This window comes from Neofelis nebulosa, chromosome 1 (assembly GCF_028018385.1).
Source record: "Neofelis nebulosa isolate mNeoNeb1 chromosome 1, mNeoNeb1.pri, whole genome shotgun sequence".
NCBI classification, from domain to species: domain Eukaryota; kingdom Metazoa; phylum Chordata; class Mammalia; order Carnivora; family Felidae; genus Neofelis; species Neofelis nebulosa.
Genome location: NC_080782.1, coordinates 228,943,610 through 228,967,283, shown reverse-complemented (window position 1 = coordinate 228,967,283; position 23,674 = coordinate 228,943,610). Strand labels below are relative to the sequence as shown.

General features: G+C 40.2%; 1 protein-coding gene across 2 annotated transcripts in view; it reads right to left on the bottom strand.

The window, feature by feature from the left end:
* Positions 1–8,722, bottom strand: part of SOHLH2 (spermatogenesis and oogenesis specific basic helix-loop-helix 2) — a 55,674-nt gene extending 46,952 nt beyond the window's left edge. The window contains exon 1 of one of the 2 annotated variants that reach the window (XM_058687400.1): positions 8,284–8,722. In XM_058687400.1, coding sequence (XP_058543383.1) covers positions 8,284–8,487 — 204 coding nt within the window. In that variant the 5' untranslated portion in view covers positions 8,488–8,722. The remainder of the gene's footprint in view (positions 1–8,283) is intronic. The other variant, XM_058687408.1, reaches the window with a different exon arrangement.
* Positions 8,723–23,674: the final 14,952 nt, after the last annotated feature.

Below are 23,674 nucleotides of genomic sequence, written 5' to 3'. Positions count from 1 at the left end.
TAGAGTAACCTTCTCCCAGTATTTTCAAATGCCACCTTTATATATATGCATGTACGATTTTCTGGGCTTCATTCTGACCCACTGATCTATTTGCCTATTCCTAATTAATACGACACTAATTGCTAGCTTTTTATATCTTTTATATTTGATAGAGCTTATCGTTCCCTCCTTGCTATCCTTCAATTTGGTTCTTAGATATTTCCCACAATTTCTCCTCCAACAGAATTTTAGCATCAGGTTGTCAAGTTCCATAAAGAAGCCTGTTAAAATGTTGATTGTGGCTGCATTTATTTTACAGATTAATTAGGGAATATCATTCCAGTATTAAATCTCCCTATTTAGGAAGTAGGACTTAGAGAACTCAGGTCTTTTTTAAATGTAACCTTCATACAGATTCTGCACATGTCCTCATGTTTATTGCTAGATATTTGAAAGTTGAGGAGTCATTGTAAAGGGGATAGCTTTTCTCACTGTATTTTCTGATTATAGACAACACAGACAGAGCTACTGACTTCTGTATGAGGAATCTGCTTCAAGAACCTTATGGTACTCTCTCTTTAGTTTCAATATACTTTAGTTGATTCTTCTGAATTTTCTAGGAATATAAAAAATCATTCAGTTTTCAAAAATGACATTTTTGTTTCTACACCCAGAATTTATGCTTTTTATTCACTGATCTTAAAGCATTGGCTAGAAATCCAAAACAATGGTGAATATAAGGAGTAACAATGGGTATTCTTACTTTGTTCCTGAGTTTAGTGGGAATATTTGAAATGTTTTTACCACTAAATATGATGCAGAAGGTTTTTGGTCACTACCCTCTACCAAGTTAAAGAAGTTTCTTTCTACTTGGAGGATAAGAATTTTAAATCAGAAATGGGTGCTGAAATTTATTAAATATTTTAATATCAACATGATCATATTTTTTCTCCTTTATTCTGTTAGGTAGTGAATTACATTAACAGATTTCCTAATGACAAGCCATCATCGCCTTGCTGGGATAAACCTATACATAATGTGTAATAGACTAAATTCATTCGTATTATTTTAAATTTTTCCATCTATATTCATGAGCAAAATATGATACGATTTTGTTTCATTATATTGTCTTATCTGGGTTGGGTATCATCAGGATTATGCCAGCTTTGAAGAGTAAAACAGAAAGCTTCAATATTATTTTATGGTCTTGAATATTTTATAAAACCGAATTATCCGCTTCTTGAAATTTAGGTAAACAGCATGTCTGCAGAATCTGGGCCTGAGGCCATTTAGAGAGATGGGTTTTAGAGTATCTTTTACAGTTCCTTAATGACTACCAGTAAATTTAAATTTTCTCCCTTAAGTGAATTTTGTTCATATATTTTTTTAATTCTACTTTATCTATCTTTTCAAATATATTAATATTTAAATGTATATAATGCTTACTATTTGTGTTGAGTTATTCTTGCTAACTGGAAATTAATATATAATAAATCTTTTCTATCTTCCTTTTTATGGTAATGCTTTATTAGAGACTATAGAACTGCGTGGTCCAAATGATAGCCACATGTGGCAATTTATTTACACTTATGTTAACTAAAATTAAAGTTTGAAACTCACTTCAGTTACACTAGCCTCATTTCAAGTGTTCCATATCTATGTATGACAAATGGCTGCCATATCAGACATAGAATATTGTCATCACTGCATAAAGTGCTTTTGGATGGCACAGTCCTCCAAGTGGCATTCTACTGTACCCCACAGATTTTCATGTATATTACGTTTGTGTTCATTCATTGCTAGTATGTAATTTCACCTTATACTTCCATTTTAACCTAGGAGTTGCATTAAACATCTATATAAAAATGTTTTTAATTTTCAAGATTATGATATTTTTGGTTTTGGTTCTTAATTTTTTTGTCTATTGACAAAATTTCTTCTTTCAGTGCATTGTCAACAGTGAATGTATCCTGCATGACTACTTCTTAGAATTTATTTTCTTTGTGGCGTAATACATAGTCATTTTTTGTTAATGTTCCATGGATACTTGAAAATAATGTGTATTTTCTGCTGGGCACAGAACTTGTTAATTGTTTTCTTTCTTACTTTAGGTCTACTTGAAGTTTCAGTTTATGGCATGTATCAACATCTCTCCTTTCTAATTATGGTTTGTGAATTTATCAATTTCTCCAACTATAGACTCTAATTTGGGGTTAGATATATAAAGATTCATGATAATTATATTCACATAAAACATAATATTTAATATATATTAAATAACACGTTATATAGCATATTTTAAATACTATATCAAGAATATCATATATTGATAATTATGTCTGTTATATGGACAGAAAACTATATATATGAAATATTCTTTGTCCTTTTTAATGTTTTTTACTTGAAATTTTTTTCTGGTATACAGTAGTTTTTCATATCTCTTTATTTTGAGCTTTTCTATATATCATTTTGATTTTGTGTGAATTTTGTAAATAGAATATATCTGAATTTTTAGGTTTCTTTTCACGATATGTGACTTTAGTTTTAATATAGGAATTTAATTAATTTCATTAATGGCATTAACTAATGTACATTAATATCAAGTAATAACATTAATTGTGAAACATTTATAACTTAACCTGAAGTGGTCTTATTCCCTTCATTTGTTATTTCACATTTCCTATCCATAGTAATTTTGTTTATTTTTCCTTATGCCTTCTATTAGGCTGATGGAATTTTCCTTTTTCCCCTCCTGCTGTTCCTACATTACTTTGGGAGTTAAGGCCCTTATTTCTATTACTTAATAGTGGCATTTGGGCCCACAATTCAGTGCCAGTTTTACCTGGTAAATACTTCTTTTTTTTTTTTTTTTTAAACATTTATTTATTTTTGAGACAGGGAGAGACAGCATGAACGGGGGAGGGTCAGAGAGAGAGGGAGACACAGAATCGGAAACAGGCTCCAGGCTGTCAGCACAGAGCCTGACGCGGGGCTCGAACTCACGGACCGCGAGATCGTGACCTGAGCCGAAGTCGGACGCTTAACCGACTGAGCCACCCAGACGCCCCTACCTGGTAAATACTTCCAAGGTCAAAATCCCCTGCCTCTGAACCTTGAAGCTATTGGTCCATTTTCTTCTGGCATCCAGTTGTTAATAAAAATAAGCTGCTTTGCTTTCCTTTCAATGCTTTTCTCATTATGCTGTGGGTTCTGATAGTTTGTGAGGATGTGTCTGGATATAGATCTTATTCATCCTACCTGGCACTCAGTGGATCTTTGGCTTTGGAAGTTTCCTTCTGTTTCTCTATTTCCTCCTATCTTCATCTCTCCTAGATGCAGGACATCCACAATTGATCCTTCATGGCTCAGCTTCTCTCAGAGACAGTCCCTTAACTTTATTTTTCATATCACCAGCTCAGTCTTAAGTCCTTCCAAAGATTGTTATAATTTCAGTTCGTTTAATGTGAATTGCTCCCTTCTAAGATTTTTCATTTTTGGTAATTCTTCATATCCTGCTATTTTTAGGATGTGATATCCTCACTGAGAATACAAATTAGAATTTTAAGTTTGTTATATCCCCTTACTAACTTGTCTCTGGAATAGTTGTGTCCAGTGGCTGCATTTGTGTCTAGTTCTGTTAATGTCTGGAGATCCTTGGTTATTTGAACATAAATATGAATCAAGGACTAAGTCAATGTGTATAAGTAATCTCAGCGGCTGCCTCCTTTGAAGGGACAACTGACTGGGGTTTGGCGTAAGTGGGCAGGACAGTGGAAGCAAGGCTGGAGAGCAGAGAGGCTGAGACCAGCTAATTGTCAAAATAATAATAATGGCAGGCATTACTCTGAAGGCCAAGCAACAATAGTTTATTTCCCTCCTGGGCAGAGCTGCCTCCTCGTCAGTTATAAAGATCTGGAAATGACCAACACCAGGAACCCGGGGGCCATATGTCGTCCATTCTCTTTAGGATGAAGTAGGTGTGAACTGGGAGAGTCAAGGGGTAAAGAAATGCAGAGGCCCACGTGGCCCAGGTGCTCAGCATACAGCTAATTTATCAGCAGGTGAGCACCCTCTGGTCAACTTTCATCTGTTTCTTCTAACATTCAGCCAGAGCTACTGTTAGTATTGTTTTTGCCTTTGCCCTTCTTCTTTAGGTCTTTTAAGCTGTGGTTTTTCTACTTTTCTTTTAGTGGCAATTTCATTCCATCTGCTTTCTAAGTTTCAAGTTTTCCTGTGGTTTTTTTTCTTCATGGTCAGAGACAAGCTGCTTTGTTCAAACCAAGATCCCAAGAAGGACTATGCATTACATTTGGTTAGGTTACTCTTGGACCTCTAATTTGGAATACCTGCTCCCTGCTCCCCCTGCCACACACACACCTTTTTTTTCCCCCCATGATTTTTTCTTGCTGAAGGTATCAACACATGTTTAAGTATCTCCTGCTCTGGGTCAGGGTCAGACCAGGAAGTTGACATGTGCACTCCATTCCTCATCAGGAGTCAATCTGATTTACCTGCCCCACCCTGTTTCAAACAGGATAGGAATTCAAACTCCTTAGCACAGCCTTTCAATAGCTTAATATCAACCCATGTCACCAGCCTTATTTCTTTCCACTGCCCTCAAATGCCCTATGATCTAAGAAGACAGCAAAACACTTTCAAATGAGCTTTGAAATTTGGAATTTCTACAGTAGAAAATATCACGACCCTTTAGTGCGTTTCCTTTTCATTTTCTAAACATCTCGCATTTCCAATAGCGCTTTAGGAGCAACGTGGGACTCAAAAAAACCACTGTGATGCTTTTGTGTGTGGATTGTTTGTGAAGCTCCATGGTAGCACAGGATTACTTCCATCAATATATTCCCTTGTGAACAAAATGCCAAGAATTGAAATGCTCATTAACAAGTGGTCATAAAAGGATTATAGTTTTGTTTTTTAATTCACCTGGTTAACTAAACCTATGAACGTCCAAAACTAATCATTTAATTAACCTTCCAAACGGAGATACTTTTGAGAATGAAAGGGGGAGCTAATAATAATTACACTAAAATAACACATATAAAACAAGGTGTCCTGGGCTATGAATAACTTGTAAAGCTTTCTACCAAGATTTATTTTCTCTTTCCTTTAAAACACCCACCACTTTGCATCTGCTTAAGTTTGATATCTATTTATTCTCTCCACAGATGTTTTTTGAGCCCTTACAAGGCAGATGCTGTACTGGGAACACAAAGAGGACAGAGAGGGTCCTGCCTTCATGGGGCTGACATTCTAGTAATCCTTTTTTTCTGCTACTAAGAATAGCTTTCATTCTTTGGAGCACAGGAAGAATGCGTCTCAGTTCCACCAAAGCTACTACTGATTCTCCTTAAACAGCTGGATGCAGTGTGGGAAGAGGGCAAAGGCTTTCCATGCACATAGACCAGGGTCTGTTGCCTAGGTCAGCCACTTACTAGTGGTTTTGAGTAAGATACTAGTGATCCTCATCTGGGAGTTGAAAATACTTAAATCCTGACTGTTATAGGAAGAAATGTTGGTACGATGCCCTGTAGGTGGTATTGCCATGTTTTCTCAATAATATCAAACCTGAGCAGAGACAACATCAAATCAATATGATGGAGAAGGGAGGAAGTAGAAGGGGAAAAGAAAATGTGTCTGAAGACAGCCCTAAATCAAATGGGTCTTTGCATTACTTTAGCCATAGAGAAGGGGAAACAGGGCCCACAGTAAATAAAAGGTAAGCCTTGAATAACAAAAACCAGCTGCTAACTTAAACCCTTTCCTACTAGCTCTGATGCTTCTGACTGCAATATTCCCTGCTGAGGCTCAGTGTCCAACTCCCCCAGAATCTCTCAGCTAGTATTATGGAGAAGTCAAGAGTAAGCTCTGAAGGGCAGGACACAGGTACTGGAGAGAAATCTGAGAGGAAGTAGGAAAAATCCAGAAAGGGATGAGAAGGTGCAGTACCAGTAACAGGCTGTTTTGCACAGGAGTCTATAGTTCTGTGCCATGGTGCAAGGCATTTCACAGAGTAACAGCAGCTCTGGAGGGGCGCCTGGGTGGCTCAGTAGGTTCAGCATCCGACTTTGGCTCAGGCCACGATCTCATGGTACGTGAGTTAGAGCCTCCCATCAGGCTCTGCACGGACAGAATCCCAGTGTCTGGGATTCTCTCTCCTTCTCACTCTGCCCCTCCTACCCTCCCCACTCACTCTCTCTCTCTCAAAATAAATAAACTTAAAAAAAAAAAAAAAAAGCAGCTGTAGAAAGAAGGGACTTGCTCTCCTGCCAAAGGCTTCCTCCTCTGCCTTACAAAATCAATGCCATAGCACACGTGGAATGCTAATAATCAGACAAATTAGAACACTGCCCTAGTCCACTATCCCAAGGTAACTCGAATTAACTGAATAGCTTCTAATCAACTTAAATCTGAATATTCATTAAGTTAAAAATATCTTGTTGGCAATATAATATGAACACAGGTGATGAGAAAAATCCACTGATAGCAATAATAAAAGGGAAATGAACAAAACTTTCTAGTATATTCTGCTTTGGGAAACTGCCTTTTCTAGTATATCCAAGATTTTCACCTGAGTATCACAACTTCAACAGATGCTTAACTTCGTGTGGTGGGATTTTTTTTTTCTATTTGAATTGATTACTGCACCTTTATTTAAAAAAAAAAAAAAAGGAATACATATTCATTGGGAAAGATAGGAAAAAAATTTTTAAAGCCTAACGAGGAAATAAAAAGCATTTGTAATTTCACACTTGGGGATAAATACTACTAACACCTTGGTGTAGATCTCTGAAGTGTGGGCAGTTTTTAGATTTCGACATCATCATCACCACTGGTCTTTATCCACTCAGTTTGATTTCTAAATCACAGTACCACTCAGGGCACTCTAGTCTCTACAATGTTGAAAACACTGGATTTCCATTTGCAATGTGCGGCAGGCTAAACCCTTAATTAGTAACAGCAGGTGCTGAAGTGCTTAAAGCAAATCACTCCTACATTTTAGTGAGTTGTTATTTATGTCACTCTTATCGCCAGGAGCAGTGCTGACAATCAGCAGCAGCTGCATGGGCCAACGCTCTCACAGGGCAATGGTTGGCCTCGAGTTTCCCCAAGAGTCAAGGGATTTAAACAGCTCTATCTGGAGAAACTGATCAAGCTGCTCTTCAAATGCAAACAAAAGATTCAGTTGGGGCTTCAGACTTTCTTAAGGGTAGGAAGCCGAGATTGTTCATGCACTACTAGATAATCAGATATTTCACTCAGAGTTCCATTTCGTGTAGCTCTGCCTAATCCCGCACCTTAAAATACTATTTTTCCTTTGAGTTTAAAGAGGTGCCTCCATTCTGAAATAATTAAGAAAACCTATTAAACCGGTCCACTTCAAAGTGGTAATTTCAGAAAGCTTGTGCTTAAAGCAGAGGAGATTTAAGTATGCAGAACATTCCAAGGGCTAAAAAACTTCAGGCAGCCCAAGAGGCTTGCCTCTCCTATTTCTCTACCAACATACGTCAAAGAAGAAAGCCAACACCAGCTTGCCTTGCTCTCTGGGGTGGGGGAGGTTTTATGCCTTCCTTCTAGAAAGCTTATCATCACCTTTCATTTTCTATCTACAACAGTCACGGAAATGATCCTGTGCTTCTTTCTGCTAAGGGGAAGATAAATCAGGTGCCTTCAAAAGAGGCCAGCGGGCTTTTTGAGTCCCCTGGAGGTAGGAGGACGTGTGAACAGCACAGATGCCTTTTCCCGCCAACGGCTTTGGTTTCCAGGCACAACTGCCTGTTTGGGTGGAAGCCTGAGGAAGGACGTGCGAGGACTTTTTGGACCCCGTGCCCGTAAGCAAACTGAAAAAAGCCTGCCAAGCTGTGCGGAGACAAGAATGCTCAAAATAAATTTCCCCATGTTAAATAAACTTCCCCGCATTCAAAGGAAAACCAAAGTTGTCGTCATTCACATTCTGTGCAGACACCTACTAGGTTTCGCTCCCGGCTAACCCTGCGAGCGGTCGGCTAGAAAAGCGGAGTTTGGCCGGCGCCGAGGGCCACAGAGGCAGGCCTGTGGAAAACAGCTCAGTTCGGCCTCCCGCCCTGGGCGACTCCGTCCGGGCGGTACCCCCCCACCCACGCCCTCGGACGCCGGCTCGCGCCCCTGGAAGTGGCCCTCCCGGCGCCGCGCTCCTCCGGCGTCCCCTGAATGAGAGATGCCTGTGCGGGCCTAGGGGGCCACCCGGCCCAGGGCCCGCGCGCGGTGATCAACGCAGCTGCCGCCCCTTCCTCCTCCTCTGCCTCTTACCTGGCCAGAGATTCGGCCGCGCTCCGGGCGGGTAATTGAGGCCGCCATGGCCTGTTGCCCACGTGCCGGGTCCTGGGGCAGCCTCACCGCAGGAGGAGCTCGGCCGAGCCGCCGCGTCCCGGACGCCGGCTCGGGCCGCGCTGATGGGTCTCGCGGCCCGCAGCTGTGGGCGCGCACGCCCCAGGCCCGCCTTAAAGTGGCCATGACGCCCGGGGCCGTGCACCTGGGGGTGCTGCAGCCTGCTCCAAGGGGCCCCGCGGGACCTGGGCTGGGGGAGGGGCTCCCGGGGGCTGCCGGGAGGGGCTGCCCGGGGTGCCCTTGGGGGCCCTTGGTGGCACGCTGCCCACCCACAGTCCCGGCCCCAGTCCCCGTCCCACGCTCAGGGAGGTCACGGCCCCAGGCCTTAGTAGAACTGCCAGGAGAAGGCGGAAGCACTGCCTCGCCTCAGGCTGCTCTAAAAATCTTTAGGGTATCTTTTGGATCAGCAAGCGGTTTTTTGGTTTTTTTCCCTAGACAAACATGTAGAAGCTAGAGAAGGCGAGTGCTGTTATGGCGTTTTCGTTCCAAAGAAATTAAATATTTTAGAAGTATTTCATTTTGTCCGGTGACTCAGCATTGTCCCCATTTTCTCAACTGAGAAACTTGGACAATTAGAAAGTCTTCTGGTAGCTGTTGTGTAACTCACTTCATTCAGCCTTGGCTGGACGTTTTATTTAGATCTGTTGAGTGCCAGGAGCTGTAGGGGATCCTTTCTCTTATGGTCTTTACTATTGTTCCTGATTTTTCCATTGCTAGAAATTGGGGTTGGGGGCGGGGCGCCGGGATGGCAGGAGAGTGAGGGAGAAGATGGTATCTGGTAATTGTCACCTTGGATTTCCCTAGATTCTTGATCTCACTTAACATATAATACAAACGTGCTCCACTTGAATTATCAGTGCCTGCTTTCTTGGGCAAGCTTTGATTTCCTGAGCAGGTCCTGCAGTGCTCTGAAGCCCTAATTTTGAGCAGGAGAGCGTGTCAAAAATATTGCTGTGATGCTCTGATTTTGATGGGAAGAAAAGGCGCAGATAAATTTCTGATGAAATCATTCTGCAATGTTTTGGGAAGTAAATGTTCACATTTTAATAGTTATGATTTTGGCTCTTTATCGCTTTTCCAGTTAATCAGGAACTGAGTGTCTAGATAAACATCTCTGAGGCACTTTGCTAACCAATATTGGACAAAGGTGAAGCCAAGCCCAAGCCCTGGGTGGGTGTGAACTGAGACAGCTTTGAGCATTTCCCCTCTCTATGGTAATCAGGGCACTGCTCCAGGGGTCTAGATAAGCAAATCTGATTCTAATACTAACAAAGACATTGTTGGAACTGACACAGACTCATTGTTTTTAAATTTGAGGGGACAATGCCCCTAAATTTATGTGAGAGGAAGAAATCAACCCTCCAATTATGTGTTGGAGGAAGCAATAAAAAATAATAAATTTCTCCAGGATCCGTAATATAAGATCATCACAAGTTCCCTAAGAATTAATTTGAGATATTTTAATAGTTTCAAATCTAAAAGAAAGACAAAAACAAGCTTACTTTATAAGTGAGCAGGCATCTACTTGAAAACAACTGAGGGTGATTTTGACCCCCCAAGGGATATTTGCCAATGTCTGGAGACATTTTTTTGGTCATCACAACTGGCTTCTAATGGGCAGGAGTCAGGGATGCTTGCTGCTAAACATTCTGCAATGCACAAGGACAGCCTCCTATAACAGAATTATCTGGCCCAAAATGTTCTGAGTGCTGAGGTTGAGAAACTACTCTAAACCTTCTAAGTTATAACATAGAATGCAAACCAAGTAATTTTTTGTCACCTTTAACATTCTTGAGTCATACTCCTATTACTGGGCAGAAAAACGGGCAGATGGATGCTCTCTGTGGTTCCCCAAAATAACAATATGCTACTTATACTCTTGATGGAAAACTGAATATGATGAATTATAAAATAGGACAAGAATAATTTTACACAGAGGAATATATTTTAAAACTTGCACTCAAAATCAAGTTGCTTCTTTAAAAATGATGTTCTGGGGCGCCTAAGTAGCTCAATTAGTTAAGGGACAAACTCTTAATTTCAGCTTAGGTCATGATCTCACAGTTCATGGGTTCAAGCGCCATGTCGGGCTCTGTGCTGACAGGGTGGAATTCTCTCTTTCCCTCTCTCTCTGCCCCTCCCCAGCACTCCTTCTCTCTCTCTCAAAATAAATACATAAATTAAAAAATAGTATCCTGGTCATTTAAGATTATTAGCATTCATAGTGTGCACTTTACATTATTTTCCCTTCCAATTGTGTATTTTTCACAATATGATACAACCTTGAATAGGTTTATAAGTACTACAGTATACATGGTCTGTTCAAATGAGCTCTTGTAAAGAACCTATGCTTGAAATGTTAGGAATTTTTCCATCCAGCTTTTTACAGAAACTAATATAGAAAGCTCTCTCCAGTATTGTTATTACTTGGCTTGTTCTCAGAAACACAGAAATTTAGAACTCGACAAGACCCTAGAGATGACCTAATTGCCTTCCCTTTCAAAGATGGTAAGGCCCAAACAATGTTCTCATAAGTAGAACTGTAACCATAGAAGTTGGAAGCCAGAGAATTAACTATTTGCAATAATTTTCACTGATTTTACATTTAATTTTTACATTTAGCAGTGCACTGAACTTGTTACAGAACCAGGCTGGAACGCTGGCGGAAAAACCAAGCAGCTCTTGGAGACCTTGGTGGATCAGAGATTTACTTCACACCGGTGGGCTCAGAGGAGACCATTTCTCCAAAGATCTGAGCTCCGAATGAAGGGGGGAAAGGTAATTTATAGTTGTCAGCCTCCATATCTGTGGCAGGTTTTTGTGTGTGTGGCAAACAGGGCAAGAAGAACCCAGAAGAGGGGTCTCTAAGCTAGAGACCAGATCTTGTTTTAGTCCCCTTGGACATTTTATGGCGTAAAACTTTATTCACTTCCCCCCAAAACTCACTTTTTAAATCTGTTAAAAAAACTTTTTAAACACCGTGCTTACATTATCCTTGGAATATTAAATCCAGGAGTCCACCCTAACTTGACTAACCATTGAGTTCTATATAGGATTACAAGCAAGGATATTTTCATAATGTTAACTGAGGAAGGTGATTTTTGCTTCCACTTATGCCATCTTCCCCCTCCTCCTTGCAGGTCCATTATAGAATAGCCAGAATAATCTTTTAAAATATAAATTGAAATATTAACTCCTCTTCTCCAAATCATTCCTTCAGAAAAAAATCCAAATTCTTTTCTATGTCCAGCAAGACTTTATGACTCTCCCCCTCCAACCTTATCTCTTACCATTCTTATGACCTTTCAAGACCTCTAGTCACACTGCCTTCTTCTGAGAATACCAGATAAGTGCAAAGCACTCTGCCTTTGTTCTTCCTTCTGTTTGTAATGTTCTTACCTGTCTTCCCCCCAGATTGCTCCATTTCATTTAAATTTTTGTTATGATGTCACCTCCTCAAACATTCCGTGTTCAGAATCTAACCTCTTTATTTTTCATATCACTTTTCTATATTAGAAAGCATATGTGTTTGTTTTTCCTTATCTTTCTCCCCTAAGACAGAGGATCTGTCTGTACTATCCACTTCCATCACGTTGGTCTGGCTCATAGCAGGCACTTATTTGAAGCATGAATTAAAGTTACTTTAGAAGTCGACTGGTATATGTGGACTTGGAATCAGGTCTTTCTGGCTATGATCTGTCCTCTATTTCATAATGCCACTCATTTTGTAGTGGAAACAAAAAGACAAGGTTTCGAGGAAAGGAAAAAATATCGTGTGCATCAAAATGATAAGCTTGGTATCTCAAAGTTGGAACTAGTATAAATTGTGTTGGTTGTGGCCCAGGAAAAATGAAAGATGACTTTCAATCCCATCCTTTCCATATTTAAAAATGTGCAAAGACACCTTATGTTTACCTAATTAAATTCCCATTCCTGGGCGCCTGGGTGGCGCAGTCGGTTAAGCGTCCGACTTCAGCCAGGTCACGATCTCGCGGTCCGTGAGTTCGAGCCCCGCGTCAGGCTCTGGGCTGATGGCTCCGAGCCTGGAGCCTGTTTCCGATTCTGTGTCTCCCTCTCTCTCTGCCCCTCCCCCGTTCATGCTCTGTCTCTCTCTGTCCAAAAATAAATAAAAAACGTTGAAAAAAAAAAATTTTTTTAAAAAAATTCCCATTCCTCAGTGTGGCATTAGGGCCCATGTTACCTCACCGATTTGGCTTTCTAGATTCAGCTTTTAATCAAGTTGACTAGATTTGTTTCTATTCCCTGACAGTGTCCTTGGATTTCCCCCAACAGTGTCCAGTGTAGGAACTCCACAATCAGACTAACCACATTCTCTGGAACTGCAGGGTCAATGGGATCAATCACTTGAAGGCTTAAGACATCCTGAACTACTTCTAAAGGACAGTATTGGCCAGCAAACATCTGTGAGCACAGGTCATTGACTTGGGAACTCCCCTGGGTATTTCCCCTGATCCTTCCCAGCTGCTAATTCATCTATGCCTTGTTCTTTGATTCTGACCTCAGCCTAAAAACTTTACTTGCCCTGTGAGATCCCTGTGTCAAAGAGGGTAGGACCTCTCCTGCTCACATGCCTCCTTCTTGCCTCTGGCTCAGTTCTCCTAACCAGCAAGTTCAGTTCTGACAACCACATTCCCTGAGCATTCTTTGTCCTGGCTTTCTCTCCCACACTACCGTCTGACTCACGTTCTCCTTTTGTGGGTAATCTGGGGAGACAGGAAAATTCTCAAAGAATTCCTAATTCCATTTTATACCTCTGTTCAACAAGTAGAACTCTGTTTCAGTAGAATGTTAAGGCAGAGGTTGTTTTACTAGACTTCATATCCTGGTATCTAGTATATAGAAGGTGATCAATAAATACCTGTTTTCCCCCAATGAAGTAGGAACTATTGCTAGTAGGCAGTGATAAAGGTCAGAAAATAGCAACTTCTAGTGATGTCCTGCAATCAATTGCACTAAGATGTGACAATTTTCTCATCATCCAATATACCAATATATTTTCAAAACTAGGAGTTAGTTCTACCAAATTAAAATGATGTATATTTGCCTTATTAACCATAAGTCTTTGCAAGGTAATGTGGAGCTATACCAAAGTGACACTATAATTCTGGATGAGGGGGCTCTGTCACACTGATTTCAGAGCGAGGCCAGCCACACTGGTTAATTTGGAGGGCATCCTCCCAGCGCAACAAAAGAGCAGAACCATTAGAAGCAGCCTGGGGTTATTGATTAGGCCTCTACTACCTGAGCCTATCACATAGTTACAAAATAACTATTTTTTCTTTGGTCACAATGACTACCAAGTCAAAGTCATGAGGAATTTCTACACAAACAATCCAGACAGTCTTAAAGGAGAGAAGTTTCTTATATGTGAAGGTGGAGGACAAGGTGAAGGAAAAAAGAATGTAGTTCACACTTTCCTTGTAAATATTTAGATGTATAGTCAGCTAGTGTAATTTTTTTTATTATGGAAAATTTCATACACATCCAAGTGTAGATATATTACAGATATACAATATAAAGTCTATGAATGTGTATATACCTATGACCCCACCTAACACATACTGCCGATAATTTTGAAATCTTCTTTATGTGCCTCTCCCATTTCCATTCTCTTTTCTCTCTCCCAAGATATAAAGACTACTTACTTATTGATTTTTTTTAACTACTAAAACCTAAATGGATTGTGCCCTGAGAAAGAAATAAACCTTTGTGTTAAGCCTCTGAAGTTTGGAATTGTTTCTTGTAGTCATAATTCAGAATAACTTGAATTTAGGTGCTGCATTAACAAAATAGTAAAATAAAACAAGTCTTGTGGCATTAACTTAGCAGATCCGCAGGGGAGGCAGGGAAACAAGCATGAAAGAGAAGGCCTGGACATCCCTGTTACATCCCAGAGGTCCAAGTGGTTACCAAACCTGTAAGTCAAGGAAAAGATGTTCCACAAAATCTACTACTACCAATTTGTGATGGATGTTACTGACTGCCTTTGACAGGACAGAAGAAAAGATTAGCTTGGGATATTATTAGCCAGTTTGCAAGGAGAAATGAAAAGGAATAGAAAGAATCTGAGGGAGAATCTAGAAATCTGGGGCATTAGAGGGTTGGAAAGGCCAATACCTTTAGACCCCAAAAAGCAAGAGATAAGACTGAGAAGCATTTTGACCAACAGGAGCCACTAAGACAGCCTTATGGCAAAGATCAGATTATGAGTATTAGATTTACACCCTAACCTATTATTTCAAATAGCTGCAAGGTACCTGCCGTCAGGTACAGAGAGAAATAGGCCAAAGAAACAAATTATGCTCTGAAATTTATCATTATTATACATGGAATTGACTACTACTTGGATGGAGTTATATTATCCAAGAAACCATAAACTTTGACCAAAAGCCTTTAACTATTTGAACTGTGAAGTTCTGTCAGGGCACCCAGGCTGGTTTGTTCAAAAAATGCACACTAGGGGCGCCTGGGTGGCGCAGTCGGTTAAGCGTCCGACTTCAGCCAGGTCATGATCTCGCGGTCCGTGAGTTCGAGCCCCGCGTCAGGCTCTGGGCTGATGGCTCAGAGCCTGGAGCCTGTTTCCGATTCTGTGTGTCCCTCTCTCTCTGCCCCTCCCCCGTTCATGCTCTGTCTCTCTCTGTCCCAAAAATAAAATAAAAAAACGTTGAAAAAAAAAATTTTTTTTTAAATAAAATTAAGGTAAGAAAAATTTATTTAGGTGATAACATTAAACAAATTGTTATAGACTAAGTAAGATGAGTTTTTATACTGGATTTAAAAATATTTTCCATGTTTTCATGCTCTAAGTTTAAAGGGATGGGTCCTTTACTTCTGGCCTTCATGGAGTATCAAGGGCAAGATTTACCCTCTTGCTGTGAACAAATTAAAAACTGGACAAAATGGGGCACCTGGGTGGCTCAGTTGGATAAGCATCTGAGTCTTTTGGCTCAGGTCATGATTTCACAAAGTTAAAAACCAGTCAGACCAATGGAAGGTAATTAAATGGTTATAGATTTTTGCTCATACAACTGCAACAAGTTTTCAATAAAACATTTGCGTGTATAAAAAAAAAAAACAGTCCAACATCTAATGAGAAATTAGTAGGTATGACAAGACACAGAAAATGAGACCCAAAACCATGAGTAAAATCAGCCTCTAGAAACAGACCTAGAAATGACAGAGATAAAGATAAAGGAATTAACAAATAAATATGTTAAAATAGCTATTATAACTACATTTGACTATTTAAAGAGAAACATAAATACATCAAGGGAAATAAAGGATATAAAAAAAGAAAAAAACAAATGGCACAATATCAAGTGTCCTACCACAGGTCGTAATTAAGTCCTGAAAGGAGAGAAAAGGGACAGAAAAACAACTTGAAAAAATAACCAAAAATCTTCCAGATTGATGAAAACTCAAAATCTACAGATCGAAGAAGCTCAATGAACCCCATGCATGATAAACATAACACCACACTAAGACTCATTATAAGCAATTCCTGAAAACCAACGGTAGAAACTCTCAAATAAGCCTATTATAAAAACCACATTATGTACAAAGGAACAAAGAAAAACCACACACTTCTTATCAGAAACTGGGTGCAATCACACAAAAGAATGGAATTTTTAATGTGTTGAAAGACTAATACCATCAACCTAACTTGTTTCCTTCTATTCCAGAAGATTCCTCCTGTCCCTCTCCTCCAGACCCTGGAATCATCATTTTGGGGCCTAATCTTTCCCTGTAGACTTGACCATTAATTTGTGCATACCAGTGAAATTATCTTTCCAAAAGGAAGGTTTTTGCTCCAATTCCTTTAACATTATATAGACAAATTACTCTAGTGCTGTGAGCTACTTTCAAGACTTTCTTAACTATTTACACACTGGTAAGTCAATATGCATTATCTCAATACCTTGTGATGTTCTGTGATTTCTATAAACTTATTTTTATTACACGAAGATATCAGAACTGTTGCAATAAAAGGGTTTATACCCCCCTTCTGTGCCACACACACATAAGGTACCTTTGAAATCAATTATTTCTATTTTTATTCTACAAAGTAAAAGCTTGACAGGAAGGTAAGCAAACTTCCCTTAAGTCGGCGTGTTAAAATAGGTTCCCTTGTACTCCACATGTCTGTGCCTCTGCCTTCCCCCTTTTGCTAGATCACCGTTTGGAGCCTAGCTCATGTTCCTCTGTAGAGTTGGATGGTAAATTTGTATAAAGGAAACACATCTTTTGGCATCAGTAGACTAAAGTCCCCTTTCTGTAGCCTCTTCTGTAGATATGTTTAAATAGTTAAAATCATATTGCATGTATGACTTTGTACCATTGCGTTAACATCCCAACATTGTCACCCCATGATATTATAAATGGTTTTGCAAACATTCATTAAAGTTAAACAAAATGTATTAAGTACCTGTCATATACTAGGTACTAAGCTAGCTGGTGACAAATGATGAATAAAATTGTCCATTTTAAAGTGCTGGAGATAAATGACACTGAAGTGCTTCAAATGCAGGAAATACACGAGGAGAAATAATTTCAATATAAAACAGAAAGTGCTAATTGCAGCATAATAACCATGTGGATGAATCACAATCCACTTATGCATATAATTGTACATTGAGGAAGCCTCCCTATTTTGGTATTAATAATGATGATAATACGGCTGTCCTGTGTTTTCTATATGCATGATTTTTCATTAGAATAGATTAGAAATACAATTATTGAGTCAATGTATAAACATTAAGGCTTTTCAAGAATATAATCAAATTGTTTTCCAAAAGAACTATATTAATTCATACCCCCACCAGCAGTATACTAGAACTTTTATTTTTTTTTAATTTTTAAAAAAAAATTTTTTTTTCAACGCTTTTTATTTATTTTTGGTACAGAGAGAGACAGAGCATGAATGGGGGAGGGGCAGAGAGAGAGGGACACACAGAATCGGAAACAGGCTCCAGGCTCCGAGCCATCAGCCCAGAGCCTGACGCGGGGCTCGAACTCACGGACCGCGAGATCGTGACCTGGCTGAAGTCGGACGCTTAACCGACTGCGCCACCCAGGCGCCCCTAGAACTTTTAAACTTCAGATGTACTAGCATTAAAAATTATCTTTTTGAAAACCACTGTTCATTATTTTTTAGATGAAAAATGGTATGTTTTCAGTTTACATTTAACAAATGGCCATTAATAATATTACCCCTGATTTTGTTAGTTGTGGCTACTGGTAAAGCAATAATGTTTTTGAAAGTCCATATTTACAGTCTACATGATACAATTATATTTTAGGAAGTGTTTTTTTGTCTCTAGTGTCCTTATCTGATAAATGAGCAGGGGACTCACAGAAGGGATATTAGCAGTCATTGAATTCAACTTCCACCCACTGCAGGAATTCCTTCTATGATATCCCTGACAAAGGGTCACCTAGCCTTGAACATGTCCAATTAATGCTAAACTCACTGTTGGCTGATTCCCCAGATAATAAGACTTTTCCTGGAACTTAGATAATACTATGAAATTGCTTTGATAAAGTTAAAAGGATGTTCTATAAATTCAAAATTTGTCTAATTCATAAATCAGGTTAATCTGTTAACTTGTTTTTAAAATAGCACCCTACTATCACAATGATATGACCTTACATTCAAATGGTGCTTTATTATTTTAAAAATACTTTTTCATACATTAATCATGTTTAGTGACTTTAACAGCAGTTTGTTTTTGTTATTATTTTAGAGAAGAGAGAGAGAGAGCAAGCTGGGGTGGGGTGGGGGGAGAGAGAGAGACAGAGAGAGAGAGAGAGAGAGAGAGAGAGAGAGAGAGAGAATCCCAAGCAGGCTCCATGCTCAGTACAGAGCCTGACATGGGGCTCGATCCCATGACCCTGGGATCATGACCTGAGCTGAAATCAAAAATCAGACACTCGACCTACTGAGCCACCCAGGCACCCCTTAATAGCAGTTTTAGTATTCTGGTATACTCTGCTCTTTTAAAATACCAAAACCCTTAGCATCACTGTTGTCACAATTCTGTTATTCTTGTATTTTTTTAATCTAAATTATTTAGGGGTGCCTGGGTGGCCCAGTCAGTTAAGCATCTGACTTCAGCTCAGGTCATGATCTCGCAGTTCGTGAGTTAGAGTCCTGCATCAGGCTCTGTGCTGACAGCTCAGAGCCTGGAGCCCGCTTCAGATACTGTGTCTCCCTCTTTCTCTGCCCCTCCCCTGCTTGCACTCTCTCTCTCTCAAAAGTAAATAAACATTAAATGTGTTTTTTTAATCTAAATTATTTACATCTTGGAACAAATATTTATAACTCAATTACTCAATTTATGAAAAAAAGACACATAATATATGGTCTATAAGTCTAGACATGTCTTTACTTGTATACATAGCAAAAAAAAAATCAAGTGTTTTTAATAAGCTTCTGTTGCAAGAATAGTTTTTAGTCCAAAATAAAGAATTTCTTGTCCACTGAATACAGATATCACAGTACTAAAATTGATATAGATAACTCTGCTTTGGAATGTCTAGCTGTACATGATAGAAGTAATGAAGATGATGAAAACTAGAAATACCTCCTTTGAACAAAACTATATAGCTCTTTATAAATTAAAAAAAAATCTTAGTCAAAAATCAAAAGATGTTTCATAAAAATTAAATGCCAACAAAGTGGACAACCTGGAAGAAATTGACAAATTCCTAAGCATCCACACATTTCCAAAACTCAATCAGGAGGAAATAGAAAGCTTGAACAGACCCATAACCAGAGAAGAAATTGAATCAGTTATCAAAAATCTCCCAACAAATAAGAGTCCAGGACCAGATGTTTCCCTGGGGAATTCTACCAGACGTTTAAAGCAGAGATAATACCTATCCTTCTCAAGCTGTTCCAAAAAATAGAAAGGGAAGGAAAACTTCCAGACTCATTCTATGAAGCCAGCATTACTTTGATTCCCAAACCAGACAGAGACCCAGCAAAAAAAAAAAGAGAATTACAGGCCAATATCCCTGATGAATATGGATACAAAAATTCTCAATAAGATACTAGCAAATCGAATTCAACAGCATATAAAAAGAATTATTCACCATGATCAAGTGGGATTCATTCCTGGGCTGCAGGGCTGGTTCAACATTCACAAATCAATCAACGTGATACATCACATTAATAAAAGAAAAGTTAAGAACCATATGATCCTGTCAATTGATGCAGAAAAAGCATTTGACAAAATTCAGCATTGTTTCTTAATAAAAACCCTCGAGAAAGTCGGGATAGAAGGAACATAGTTAAACATAATAAAAGTCACTTATGAAAAGCCCACAGCTAATATCATCCTCAATGGGGAAAAACTGAGAGTTTTCCCCCTGAGATCAGGAACACAACAGGGATGTCCACTCTCACTGCTGTTGTGTAACATAGTGTTGGAAGTTCTAGCATCAGCAATCAGACAACAAAAGGAAATCAAGGGCATCAAAATTGGCAAAAATGAAGTCAAATTTTCACTTTTTGCAGACCAAAAGTCTGCTACAACGGATGCATGAATTCAGCAAAGTCGCAGGATACAAAATTAATGTACAGAAATCAGTTGCATTCTTATACACTAATAATTAAGCAACAGAAAGACAAATAAAGAAACTGATCCCATTCACAATTGCATCAAGAATCATAAAATACCTAGGAATAAACCTAACCAAAGATGTAAAAGATCTTTATGCTGAAAACTATAGAAAGCTTATGAAGGATATTGAAGAAAACATAAAAAAATGGAAAAACATTCCGTGCTCATGGATTGGAAGAATAAATATTGTTAAAATGTCAGTACTACCCAAAGCTATCTACACATTCAATGCAATCCCAATCAAAATTGCACCAGTATTCTTCTCGAAGCTAGAACAAGCAATCCTAAAATTTATAAGGAACCACAAAAGACCCCGAATACCCAAAGTAATTTTGAAGAAGACCAAAGCGGGAGGCATCACAATCCCAGACTTTAGCCTCTACTACAAAGCTGTCATCATCAAGATAGCATGGTATTGGCACAAACACAGACACATAGACCAATGAATAGAATAGAAACCCCAGAACTAGACCCACAAAAGTATGGCCAACTAATTTGTGACAAAGCAAAAAAGAATATCCAATGGAAAAAAGACAGTCTCTTTAACAAATGGTGCTGGGAGAACTGGACAGCAACATGCAGAAGAATGAAACTAGACCACTTTCTTACACCGTTCACAAAAGTAAACTCAAAATTGATAAAGGACCTGAATGTGAGACAGGAAACCATCAAAACTCTAGAGGAGAAAGCAGGAAAAAACCTCTCTGACCTCAGCAGCAGCAATTTCTTACTTGACACATCCCCAAAGGCAAGGGAATTAAAAGCAAAAATGAACTATTGGGACCTCATGAAGATAAAAAGCTTCTGCACTGCAAAGGAAACAATAAAAACTAAAAGGCAACCGATGGAATGGGAAAAGATATTTGCAAATGACATATCGGACAAAGGGCTAGTATCCAAAATGTATAAAGAATCACCAAACTCCACACCCAAAAAACAAATAATCCAGTGAAGAAATGGGCAGAAAACATGAATAGACACTTCACTAAAGAAGATATCCAGATGGCCAACAGGCACATGAAAAGATGCTCAACGTCGCTCCTCATCAAGGAAATACAAATCAAAACCACACTCAGATATCACCTCACGCCAGTCAGAGTGGCCAAAATGAACAAATCAGGAGACTATAGATGCTGGAGAGGATGTGGAGAAATGGGAACCCTCTTGCACTGTTGGTGGGAATGCAAACTGGTGCAGCTGCTCTGGAAAACAGTGTGGAGGTTCCTCAAAAAATTAAAAATAGATCTACCCAAAGACCCAGCAATAGCACTGCTAGGAATTTACCCAAGGGATACAGGAGGGCTGATGCATAGGGGCACTTGTACCCCAATGTTTATAGCAGCACTTTCAACAATAGCCAAATTATGGAAAGAGTCTAAATGTCCATCAATTGGTGAATGGATAAAGAAACTGTAGTTTATATACACAATGGAATACTACTTGGCAATGAGAAAGAATGAAATATGGCCTTTTGTAGCAACGTGGATGGAAATGGAGAGTGTTATGCTAAGTGAAATAAGTCATACAGAGAAAGACAGATACCATATGTTCTCACTCTTATGTGGATCCTGAGAAACTTAACAGAAACCCATGGGGGAGGGGAAGGAAAGAAAAAAAGTTAAAGAGGGAGGGAGCCAAATCACAAGAGACTCTTAAAAACTGAGAATAAACTGAGGTTTGATGGGGGGTGAGAGGGAGGGGAAAGTGGGTGATGGGCATTGAGGAGGGCACCTGTTGGGATGAGCACTGGGTGTTGTATAGAAACCAATTTGACAAAAAATTTCATAAAGTAAATAAATAAATAAACATACAGATTCCTTTAAAAAATGTTTCAGAGTTCCGGAAGATGGCGGCGTAGGAGGACGCTGGGCTCACCGCGCGTCCTGCTGATCACTTAGATTCCACCTACACCTGCCTAAAGAACCCAGAAAACCGCCAGAGGATTAGCAGAACGGAGTCTCCGGAGCCAAGCGCAGACGAGAGGCCCACGGAAGAGGGTAGGAAGGGCGGCGAGGCGGTGCGCGCTCCACGGACTGGCGGGAGGGAGCCGGAGCGGAGGGGCGGCTCGCCGGCCAAGCGGAGCCCCCGAGTCGGGCTGGCATAAGCGGAGGGGCCGGACGGACTGTGTTCCGACAGCAAGCGCGACTTAGCGCCTGGGAGGTCAGAAGTTAACAGCTCTGCTCAGAAAGCGGGAAGGCTGGAGGACAAAGGGAGGGAGAGCTGCTGAGCCCCCGGACGGCAGAGCTCAGCTTGGCGGGGAACAAAGGCGCTCGCCAGCGCCATCTCCCCCGCCCATCCCCCAGCCAAAATCCCAAAGAGAACCAGTTCCTGCCAGGGAACTTGCTCGCTCCGCGCAAACACCCAACTCTGTGCTTCTGCGGAGCCAAACCTCCGGCAGCGGATCTGACTCCCTCCCGCTGCCACAGGGCCCCTCCTGAAGTGGATCACCTAAGGAGAAGCGAGCTAAGCCTGCCCCTCCCGCCCCCGTGCACCTTGCCTACCCACCCCAGCTAATACGCCAGCTCCCCAGCACCACAAGCCTGGCAGTGTGCAAGTAGACCAGACGGGCCACACCACCCCACAGTGAATCCCGCCCCTAGGAGAGGGGAAGAGAAGGCACACACCAGTCTGACTGTGGCCCCAGCGGTGGGCTGGGGGCAGACATCAGGTCGGACTGCGGCCCCGCCCACCAACTCCAGTTATACACCACAGCACGGGGGAAGTGCCCTGCGGGTCCTCACCACTCCAGGGACTGTCCAAAATGACCAAACGGAAGAATTCCCCTCAGAAGAATCTCCAGGAAATAACAACAGCTAATGAACTGATCAAAAAGGATTTAAATAATATAACAGAAAGTGAATTTAGAATAATAGTCATAAAATTAATCACTGGGCTTGAAAACAGTATACAGGACAGCAGAGAATCTCTTGCCACAGAGATCAAGGGACTAAGGAACAGTCATGAGGAGCTAAAAAACGCTTTAAATGAAATGCAAAACAAAATGGAAACCACGACGGCTCGGATTGAAGAGGCAGAGGAGAGAATAGGTGAACTAGAAGATAAAGTTATGGAGAAAGAGGAAGCTGAAAGAAAGAGAGATAAAAAAATCCAGGAGTATGAGGGGAAAATTAGAGAACTAAGTGATACACTAAAAAGAAATAATATACGCATAATTGGTATCCCAGAGGAGGAAGAGAGAGGGAAAGGTGCTGAAGGGGTACTTGAAGAAATTATAGTTGAGAACTTCCCTGAACTGGGGAAGGAAAAAGGCATTGAAATCCAAGAGGCACAGAGAACTCCCTTCAGACGTAACTTGAATCGATCTTCTGCACGACATATCATAGTGAAACTGGCAAAATACAAGGATAAAGAGAAAATTCTGAAAGCAGCAAGGGATAAACGTGCCCTCACATATAAAGGGAGACCGATAAGACTCGTGACTGATCTCTCCTTTGAAACTTGGCAGGCCAGAAAGGCTTGGCACGATATCTTCAGTGTGCTAAACAGAAAAAATATGCAGCCGAGAATCCTTTATCCAGCAAGTCTGTCATTTAGAATAGAAGGAGAGATAAAGGTCTTCCCAAACAAACAAAAACTGAAGGAATTTGTCACCACTAAACCAGCCCTACAAGAGATCCTAAGGGGGATCCTGTGAGACAAAGTACCAG